Source organism: Ceratosolen solmsi, unplaced genomic scaffold, assembly GCF_000503995.2.
Source record: "Ceratosolen solmsi marchali unplaced genomic scaffold, CerSol_1.0 scaffold35, whole genome shotgun sequence".
NCBI classification, from domain to species: domain Eukaryota; kingdom Metazoa; phylum Arthropoda; class Insecta; order Hymenoptera; family Agaonidae; genus Ceratosolen; species Ceratosolen solmsi.
Window position 1 is genome coordinate 5,130,699 of NW_011948423.1, and position 11,313 is coordinate 5,142,011.

General features: G+C 45.3%; 1 protein-coding gene across 2 annotated transcripts in view; it reads right to left on the bottom strand.

The window, feature by feature from the left end:
- LOC105362230 (uncharacterized) overlaps window positions 1-11,313 on the bottom strand; it is a 71,993-nt gene that overhangs the window by 16,832 nt on the left and 43,848 nt on the right. For both annotated transcript variants that reach the window (XM_011499608.1, XM_011499609.1), the window contains exons 3-4: window positions 8,999-9,134; window positions 3,700-3,833 (exon numbers count right to left, since the gene is read on the bottom strand). In XM_011499608.1, coding sequence (XP_011497910.1) covers window positions 3,700-3,833; window positions 8,999-9,134 — 270 coding nt within the window. The remainder of the gene's footprint in view (window positions 1-3,699; window positions 3,834-8,998; window positions 9,135-11,313) is intronic.

Below are 11,313 nucleotides of genomic sequence, written 5' to 3' on the forward strand. Positions count from 1 at the left end.
GGGAAACTTTGCATTATGTCTGCTGCTGGATCGAGGCAAAATGTAAATTAACGACCGACTCGTCTCTCCTCTGTTTGTCCAAAATTTAAAGCCAACGGGCCTCCAAATCGATCGAGTGACGTGCTAAATTTTCAATATAATAATACTCAATCGAGCCGCTAAACTTTCATGCGAATTTTCTCGGACACTTGTGCGAACTGGCCTCACTTTTTTCTTTTTTTTTTTTCTTAAGAAGCTTTTACCGAATAATGTACGATCAGTTATATCAGTTCATTATTTAAACAATTGTTACCCAGGGCGTATTACATTGAATTAACTTTCGTCGCTATTTATTGAAATTGTCTGTCACGCTTATTTGTGCGTGGTATGTCTGTAACGCATATATCTCATGTTCGCCAATTGCGAAATATTCCAAATTATTTTTTATAATAAGTATTGATGATAATCCTCTATGATTACTATTATTTGACAATTTGCATTAATTCGAAAAATCTGCAGTATGTACTTTATAGAATATTTTCTCAATTTAATATAATTTTTATGAAAAAGTTTATACCGATAATGCATTTTTTTCTTGTTTTTCATTTTATTTTTTCTTTTTTTTTTTTGTAATATAAAAGATATTTCTTTGCGTTTATATCTCCTTACTTTGCGTTTTATGAATTTACGGGATATTTTTCATATCATGGTTTAGCTAATCAGTACAATTTGTATATCAGTACTATTTGGATAAATTGTGATTTTTTTACCTAATGAATTACATTCCGGGACTGGAAAACAATATACAAGATGCATATGTTTCTGCATCTTCTCCTCCCCCCTCTTTCTCTTTATCTATCTCACTCTTTCTCTCTCTCTCTCTCTCTCACACACTCTCTCTCACTCACTCTCTCTCTCTCTCTCGCTGTCTGCCTCTGACTCGCTCGCGCGCGTACCTTACGCATTTGAAATAATTCTCATTGCGTTATTCTTGACAGCAGATTCGAGCGTTTGCTAGTGTCAAGTGACTTTGCGCGTGAACGTAGATGGAAAGTAAGAATTTTGAGTGGTTTCTGATAAAAGAAAGTGAACAGATAAAAGTAAGACAGCTTGCGTACCCTTTACAACTACCGACTTTGCGAGATACCGCATTCAAAGTTTCTTTTGAATTCACCGAATAGAGCATTTATAGCGTCTTATAATGAGGCCTTTACGACGTTATAGTGAATGGCAATGCGCATCGCGATAATGCTAATACTTTAATGGCACAAGGATATAAAAAAGAAATGAAACAAAAAAAAAAGAAAAAAAAAAAAATAGAAGAAAATAGAAAAAGTAAAAGAAAACTGCTCGTTATAGCAATACGGTGGGGCAATTGTGGTTAATTAATTTCGAATGCAAATAAGCAATAAATATAGATGATGAATAAATTTACGAATACGCTACGCGCGGCGCAGCGTTAATAAAGTACGAAACAAAGCAAAGGAAAGAGACAGGAGGGGTTGGGCCACTGGGCTCCTTTACATTTGCTCATTTACGTCTTGGTTAGCACCTTTTTTGGTTATATAGCAGTTATTATATAAGAGAAAAGGGGGAAAAGCTTGCGTAATTTGCGCAGAAATTTCGAAGCCGCGCGCAATCCGAGTTTCGCGCCACCCGCGACGCTTAAATATCTCCCGATGATAATGACGCGGAAGCGGGATAAAAGCTCGACGACTTCCCATTGTTATTCCCGAGGAGGCCTCGGGGTGCTCGCGGTCAGGGCTTAAATCGACCTTTTAATCGACGAAAGGGAGGCTAACGCGCGACAGGTCCGGGCTACCGTAGAATTATTTACTCGCGTTGAAGCTCTCGTTGTCGACCTGAGGAGATAAGACACGCGGATCTCGCGATTACCCCGTAGCGACATATATATATATATAGATATATATGTAAGGCTACTTTCGCTAAAAAATGACCGGGGTGGGGGTAGGGTCTGCGGCGCGTGAAACGGACCCGGCTTTTTTATCTCTCTCTTAGGAGCCAAGGCTGAGACGCATCCGTCGTCCCCACGGATTGATTTCCTATTTCTGTGGAATGAGTATGCAAATCGCGAAGCGTTACGGCCTTGGCTCCACTACATTCCGCGCCCGAGTTATGCCAATTATGCTAAATTCTGTCCTCTCGTCCGCTTCTTTATCGCGAGGGGCGTGACTTCGTGCAATTACCGTCGGTAAATGATCGGCGGTGCGAAATTGAAAATCTCGGGCACAGGATGGACTGGCCATGCGCGCGCGCGCGCGCGCGTCCTTACAGCTTTTTGCAAGGGGCGATTACGAGTAATGCCTTATCGGTTATCCTTCATCATACACTAACGCAGTATGTATTCAGACGTGCGTTTTAGTGCCTACGTGGATTGTGCTAATTTCGTATTTTCATTTCAATATTCAGGACGAGATGTCTTTACGTGATTGCCGATCAGTACAGTTATGCTCGACCGATGGAGAATTGTCAATGCGGAGAAGGGAAAAAGAGCCTCCTTGCCCGTTGCGCAAAAAGCCTTCGATTCCCTCGTAGGCCTGTAAAGATGCACCGTTCGTCGACGTTGCCGTGGTTGACTGGTTTTAATTCAATTTCAGTTACATGGAAAATAAGTGCTCTTATAATTGTCGGCGTCGGTGGGTGTTAAGAGTTCCTTATATCGATGTAAAATGAGCGGGGAGTGAGGCAATAGGGCTCGGGGCTAGGGAGTGAAAATTCCGGAAAATGTCGGTGAAAACTGACCAGCTTAAATTCGAGTCGTACGGGCGTTAGCGAGTAAAATTCCAAGAGGGAGTGCTTATAAAGTACACGTACTCGTTATCGCCGCAGGAAAGCGATACTTTGAAGGGGAATCTCGCTTAACCTTGGTCGTATTGATTGGTACGGAAGAAGAGAAATCACGCCACGTGTCTAATTATATTTATAATATTTTAATTATTAAAGGTGTAGCTTGTCTTTGAGATTGGCGTTTTGCATATTCATTTCATCGTCTTTGCTCGCACGCAAATCACTAAAAAAGGCTAATTAATCATCAAGCAGCATTCCTCCCCCGTCCCCCTCCACTATCGCTCTCTCTCTCTCTTTCTCTCTCTCTCTCTCTCTCTCTCTCGGCTTTTCCAACAATTTCCAAAGTTTTCCATTTTATTAGCTGACATTATTATTAATATTGCAGAGCTTTGTTCGCGTATCAAGCGACCAGTGCCATTATTAACAATTGTATTTAATCAACATTTATACGAAAAAAGTTTATATTAAGCGTTGCGAGTGGATGGCGAAACAGCGAAGGGATGTCTTTTTTTTTTTCCAACGAAATTAGCCGAAAAATAAAGCGCTCGCTCGGAATGAAATGGAAAAGAATGTAAATTGTTGTCGAGCCGGCGATGCCTGTAATCGCAGCTAAGCGGGAAAATAAATCAAAGCCACCGTCGACGAATGGAAGAATCCGAGCGAATATATTACGGAAGTGGCCAAGCGATTCTAAATGGCCATTACGGTTCCCTGCTTCTCTCATCTCCTACCTCCTCCCTCCTCCCTCATACCTCCTACCACCTACCATCTACCACCTACCTCCTAACCCTCCCCGCCACGACAAACCCGTCGCCCCTCCCGGCTCTTAATCGATGATCGGCGGACGATCGCGTCGGTGCAGCGAAATCGCGCGCGTACCGGTTCTCCGCGGGAAGGTGCCGTCGCACTTACCGGATGTCCATTGACGGTCCATGTGATGTTGGCCGGCGGATTGGCAGGCGGTGCGGTACAGTTTCCTCGGACGGTGTCGCCGAGCGCGTATTTGGGCTTCTCCACGTGGGCCGTGACGTTGCCCCTCGGCAGCTCTGTGAAGGAAAATAAAGACGGAAGTGAGTCACGGTTACGATAACTACGATAACTTGGCAGACTGAACTGCTGGTCTCCATTATTTTGGACATTCGGAGCTTCTCTTTTTCATCAGCTTCTGTTATTCTCGTGCATTTGTGCGTTTCTTTCGCCTTTTTGTTTTCTGCTAGGTATGCACCAGAAGAGCTCGCCGATCAATTAGCCGAGGTCATTTAGATGTCATTACGTGAAATGTCGTGGCAACGGGCTGGGGCCGCAAAACTGTATCACCTCGCCTCTTTTGCAATATTGTCTCGATTCCAGTCCCCTCGTCGCCACGTACATTCTCTCTCTCTCTCTCTCTCTCTCTCTCTCTCTCTCATCCTCCCCTCGATTGTTCTACTTTGGCCTTCTTATTTTATTAGCCTCGATGCCATTCTACTCTTTACTACTGGGAGATAGCGGCGAGCTTCTCGTAGGCGTTCGAGCGAGAAACGTTCGCTCGAGTATTCGTAACTGACAAGCGTTGCGCCACGTAAAAACGAGCCTGCAATTTGTCAATTTCATTTCTTCGTTCATCTCCGGACAACGTCAGCGAACGGCAGCTCTTCCGGCCGTGGGATGCATATTTAATTTGTCCCTCTCGCTGAATAAATCATCGACGCGTGGGGCTCGCGGACAAGTAAACTCGTAAGATATAATCGCTTGGGTATGGCGTACGCTAGCGATGGGGTCAGCGCCATTTGCAATTGGAGAGGCATTAATATAAATGTCGGATGCGTAGGGGCCGGATAGTTGCGCGGATATAGTTATATCGCAGGAGGCGCATAGGGTAATACGTCTCCTTTATTCGCCAAGAGGTTTCGCTTCGTGCGATGCCTCGGCCCTCGGGGTCTCGATGGGGCCTCGCTCGTGTTCTTGATACATCGTCTGCATCAATGGCCGAGCGAGTTGAAGGAGAGCTGAGATATTCGTAAAATTCGTCCTCGTAATTTGTAAAGTCTGACTAGCCGTTTTCACCAAGTTTTCCAATACTGGATGAGCGCAGTCGCTAATGCGCAAGCGAGTTTAACACGCTAAAGAAGACGCGTGGCTTGAAATACTTTCCAAGATATAATCTCGGCGGCTTTTAACACGTGTACAAAGTTTTGCTCTTTGCCCATTAGCTTTTCGATTTAAAGTGTATTATATTTTCCTTGCGCAACCATGGGTATTGCTGCAATTATCATTAACTCTCGTTTCATGCGCTCCATTCACGAGCGTATAATATAAATGTATTGCATATTTATCGAGATAAATACAGTACTTTCATTAAATTCTTTGCCTAAACTTTATGTGCGAGCTTGTAACGCTTTCACGATCTTTTAGAAAACACCATTTATAAATAACACTTTTATTATTACGATAAGTTTATACTTTTTAGATATGTTAATGGGTAGGTTTTGCCTATCGATGTTTATTTTAAACTTATATGTCAGTTGCTCGATACGCGAATCTTTTACTTAGATGCGCGAGCATTATTTTTCCATTTTTCATATCATCCAATGTCCCGGCCAAGTACGGAGCATTGAAACGATACGTCGTAGTAGCGATTGAGCTGCTCGCGAATATTATTAATTCGGTTAAACGGGACGTCGACATTTTGATGTAGATGCAAAATTCTTTAGCTGAAGCACCTAATCGAGCCTCTTATTAGACGAAGGTAATAAATACTAAAGGCGACGGAAATATCATTTTCCATGATATTCGCCAAGCCATTAATTTATTTATCTCCTGTCATTTGTACCATTTGTATCGTTGTATACATTTAAATGGCAGTCGCGGGGGGAGGGGGGCCGATCGGGTCGAGTGTCAGGTGTTATTGTAGATCGATCGATAAATAAAACCTATGAATTTTTGCAGCTAATCAGCCGACGTGTTCGATAACTCGTGAATTCGTAAGAAGGAGAAATTTAAGTTGTGATCGCTGAAGTAGAAAGTGATACGACTACTCGATATTTAGCAAAACTTAGGCAAAAAGTCAATTCAGCTTTTCGCAATCCAATCTATTTTATTAGTGAATTTTCAATCTCGACACCAATATTCGACGACTCGACATTCGACTGTACAACCTAACAATTGATGTCCTTGTTTTTAGCTCTCCTGAGCTCTGGGGTTTATGCAAAAGAAATTAACGTGAGACGATACATTATTCAGCAAAAGTGTACACCTTAAATTAGTGATTTAGCTTGGGCAAATGATGAATAGTCGAGAATAAACGAGATAATTCCAACATTCCGAGTACATTGAAATTATTCTTTCACTTAACTTTAACGCTATGGATTATTAAAATACGCATGGGCAGACGAAATCTTTCTTTATTTGTTGCTTATTATTTTTCCATTATTCTTTTTCTTCTTCGCTTAATTAATTACCATTTACATTCTCGTATACATGGTCGTGCAAGTAAGCGAATGATAAATAGGAGAATGATAAATAGAATTTTTTTTTTTTTTTTTTTTTTTTTTTTTTTTTTTTTTTTTTTTTTTACGGCAAAGGCAAGAAGAGAAGTTTTTATACAAAGGTAGGATGAAGCAATGTACGGGTGGTTGGTATTAATGGCTACGTGAAATTAAATAATAATAAATCACGGCTAATATGCAATATTATAAATACGAAAGAGTAAGATTTACGTAAAGACCTACGTTCGTCGAACGCCTCATCCATTAATACCTTACGCATTATTTTGCGCCTTATTTATTTACAATAATAATCGACGTAATGCCCACGTAATGACGTCGTACACGTTAAATTCCATTGCCCATTACGATATTCGGCAATGGGCTACGCAGCGTATCCAAAGTTTAATAATTAAGCTCACACGTAGGCTACACGTGTATTTGGCCGACGCTGATTGAAAATAATAAATAATTTAGATGTGATTTGGAAGGCAAGAGAGTGGAAATTCTCTAATAAGTCGTGCATACGTGCCTCCACGGACTCTTACGTCTCGCCCTTCGATAACCTTATTAATCGAGCCTCGAATCAGCATTCGTAAGATGCCGATCTTATCGATCACTGCACGCTCGTCCCTTAAAATTCGATCGCGACCTTTCTAACAAAGATTATCCACGCATCGCGGCCAAATGACATCGTGCGTTTACTAATTTCGGAATAATGGGAAAGGCATTGTGTAGGCTTTCTGTAGGCACAAACTCAGAGATGTTTACTCGTCATTCCGTAAATTGGCCTTTCCGCATTGCCGAATGTATCGAAGCAGCCAGCGAAATCAGTCCGCACGACAAAGGAAAACAAAGGCGGTCGAAGGGCGAGACAAACAATCGCGTCGGGGGCCGATGGGACAGCACGAAAGCGAGTAAAAAATCTAGATGGCCATGTATTTACCGGAGCGTGTTGCTTCGGTTTTCATAAAGTACGGGCATCGCGTGGCGACAGGCAAAAGGCTAGGGGAGGTGCTATTAGCCCGTCCAGGCGAATCAATTGTCGGAAAGACGCGCCCTCGTTATCACTGCCACGCAAGGAGAAAGAGAGGGAGTCAGAGAGAGAGAGAGAGAGAGAGAGAGAGAGAGAGAGAGAGAGAGAGAGTTACAGAGAGAAATAAGTAAGCGCCGAGGGAGCGAGAGAGGCTATTTTTCAAGAGAGCAAATACGAGAAAAGGGTCGGCTCGAGGCAGGTCAGCCTCCGGCTAAGTACGTTTTAATTGGGCGCGATTATGGCGACAATGCATGGGACGCGAGCGAGGGACAAGCCTGGCAGGATTATGCTTTCATAGCGCACGCGGCGAGATTGCGAGTGGGATAGATTGAAATGAAAGAGGCGAGACAAAGAGTAGGAACGGGAAGAGAGGTCAGCGCTGCCTTCGCTTTATCTCCTCTCCCTTTCATTTCGCGTCTGCGGCTCTCGGCCTCTTCTCCGTCTCTTTATCCGCTTTTTCTTGCGGCTATCTGCCTGCCGACGATGCGAGCGGCGGCGGCATCGTAGACGACCACAGCCTCGCGAACAATTCATCGGCAAAAACTGGACGGCTCGATTCGCCTCGGAATCAGTTAGGACGGAGGCGTGGCATGAACTCTCTTTTCTCACCGTCCCAGCCGCCGCGCGCCCATTGACAAAATCCGCGGCTCATCGATTCTACCATCGAGAATGAACGAAGAATGAACTGGACATCCCCGGTCCATTATCAATTTCAATTATATCTTACGGATTGGCTTGACCTTCGTAAGCCTCCACGGTCCGAAGATCACCACGCGGCTCCGTTTAATAATATAAAACAGCGTGTCAGGTCGAGGCGAAGTCGATCGTTAGGACGAGTGCTAGGAGGTGGCAATGGCGTCGTCGACGAAGCTCGTCATGTACCTTGCGTTTGCATGCGGACGACGAGAGCCGTCCTCTTTATTTTGCAATATTCCTACGTGACGGCTCTCCCCACTTCCGACCCGCGTCCACACGATCCGCGATCCCGCTCGCGATTACGACGATCCCCGTCACGGCTTACCAACGCGTAGTGTCACTAATCTCTGGTGTTTCGAGCCAATGTGCGTCGACTTAACTGGACAATGATGTGCGGCTTCGATTCTGCGGCGAAGTGGCATTCGTACGGGGACGAAGATGCTAGAAAGATGGGATCGAGAAATAATGTCGTCGTATCGCAGACAATTGCCAACAATTTTGTTATCAACGGCCGATAAACTGATTTAGAGTCGATGTTTCGCAATGCGAAGTTGTCAGTCAGTCAGTCAGTCAGTCAGTCAGTCAGTCAGTCGTTGGCACGAGTAGAGTAGGATAAGAATTCCTTATAAGAATAAGGAAGATAAGTCGATTCGATTGTCCGTAGGCCGTGGTGAAAGTAGTTTTAGCACTCGTGCTCGACTCAACGCCAAGTGGGGCGCGTAGCTTTCCAGGCGGAGAAAGAGATTCGTCGGGGATCGGCAAGTGCTCCTCCAATCACTCGAATCGATCGATTAATTTCATTGACCTCGATCGTCCTCTCCCCTGTTTCGTGCGAATATCGAAAGCTGTCAGGGCCACTCGAGATTGCACTTTGTACCCCGGAGTTACGGGAGCGCGGGCACGCGTCCAAGGCAAACGAGGCAGTTACACTGTCTCCGTGAAGTGGCAAAGGAGCGTGTGCGGGGAAGGGAGGTTGGGCTGCGGGCCTCACGTCCAGTGAAGCTGCTATACTTACTGACGACGTGCATGTAGCTGGACTCGGTTCTCGTGATGAAAGTGGGTCCTTCCGTCGAGACCTCGCAGCGGTACTTCCCAGCCAAATTCGTCTCCACGTTGTTGAGGACGACGCTGTGATCGTCGCTCCGATTGAACTGCGAACAGGCCAGACGCGTTTGATTAATCATCGGTAGGTGTGATGGGCCCGATCGAGCCGAGCACCCGGAAGCCGTGGCCACTTGGGCCAGGTGGTAGGGATCGAGCGGCGCCGATCGTAAGATTAAAAATTGATTTGACGTTTAATTTTTCGCGATGTCGGCGAATAGTCCGAGGAACCAAGGTTCCTTACCGAGAACACGTCCTTGCGGTTTCCCAATAAGAAAGCAAAGTCCGCGCGAGTGCCGGCGTAGATTAACGGGCTTCCGTCGGCGTTAATGACTGGGCGCGATTATGTGCCGTGGCGCCTGGTAGGATGGGGGTGGGGGGTGGGGGGTGGACCGCTGGCTATCACCGATGCCTGGCACCAGGTGATAATAAGGGACGGCCATCGGTCGTTCGTCCGCCGATCAAGCGAGCGCCGGTCGTGGCGGCCACGTCGATTTCCCAGCTCGCGAACAGCAATTTTAATAATGTAACGTTCGGCGAATGTTCGAGGGTTGGGGCACGGCTACCACGATTACCGCCGTCCCAGCTTCTATTTATCCTCCCTTGGCTACGGCGATTTAACGAGTGTTTGACAGAAGGTGACCAAGGAGCTTTTCATGCTTTTGTAGAGTGACTGACGGGACTGACAGGAGAGATTAAAAGAGAGAGGGAGGTAGGTAGGGAGGGTCATCATTGGTGATTAGCCATCATCGCTGATACGATGTGCACGCGTTTTTTAATTCGTCGCGCTTCCTCCGGGTAATGTTATTTAATTCGGATGGATGATTAGGTTTCGTCGCAGGTGTCGAGTGCGACAGAGGCGGTACAACGCCCCCCTCCTCTCCAGGGCATTCCATTATTCATATTTTTCGTTCGAATTTTTCCCTCCCTCCCTCTTGGCACGTAAAGACGTTGGCACGCGCAATCCACCATTCGCCCGTCCACGGGGTTTATCCATCTATCCATTTATCGTTTTTATTTTTTCATCTCTTTATTCTTTTGCGGTGAGCGTGGCCGCCCATGACGCGAGGACGTCCGCGATGACAACGAGAACGAGCGATAAAGTCCTCGTCTTCGAATCCCTACGTAATTATACTTAATGCTCGATGTGCTGACGAGAGAGTCCGGCATAATTGAACACTTATTTGAAATACTTTCGCGGTTCGAAGAATCCGAGCACGAGTGGATTAGTCTACGGCTCTGGCAACCGCAATTTAACCGTACGCTCGGAATCTCGTGCGTACGATGGTCTCCTTTTCCGATTCAATGGCTTCGGCAGCCAGTCGATTATCGCGTTACCGGTAGGCGAGATAATTACTCGGAAGCAACGATGCCCTCCTCCTCGTCCGGCATTGCAATTGCCGCCTCTCTATAAAATAATGCAAACCCAAGAAGAGCGCGGGTATTCGCCGCACGAAACACTCTTTAACGCGATATCTCATTTCACACCGATCCGACGAGAAAAGACGTATTAATTAGCCGAGGGATTATTTTATAGGTAATTGGCCGAAGCCGAGACCCAGCCTCCCTCAAGATCCCCCTCCAACCCCACCAGCTCCACCAACCCCACCAACCCCACCAATCCCACCAACCTCCCACCGCTCACAGATCAAAGTTCGTAAAATTGCACGTTTCACCGCGGCGTTGAGGGCGCGCGAATAAATACGTCGTTGCCACGGAGTTTCAATGCAGTTTCGCACTCTGACAGCGCGTTAAAGCACACGTACAATGACACACAATTTCAGGGACTTTTTTCTTTTCTTATCTTTTTTTCATTTTTCAATAATGCCAGAAAACAACGACAAAGAGACAGAGTGAGAGACAGAGTGAGAGACAGAGTGAGAGACAGAGTGAGAGACAGAGTGAGAGATAGAGTGATATAGAGATAGAGAGAGAGAGAGAGAGAGAGAGAGAGAGGGAGAGAGCGAAAGGAGGGGGATGGGAGGAGATAAAAAAATGAATGGTGTACCGTATAATCAAATATTCGATTCGCCATGTATCATTTATCGGAATGACTATTACGATTCCTTATATAGTTAAAGTGCACGTTGCAGCATTGTAAAAATAATGCAACAAACAGAAAAGAATAAAAGAGCGAAAGAGGGATAGATATGTAGATATTGAGATAGATAGATAGATAGAGATAGATAGATAGATAGATAGATATAGATAGATAGATAGATAGAGAGA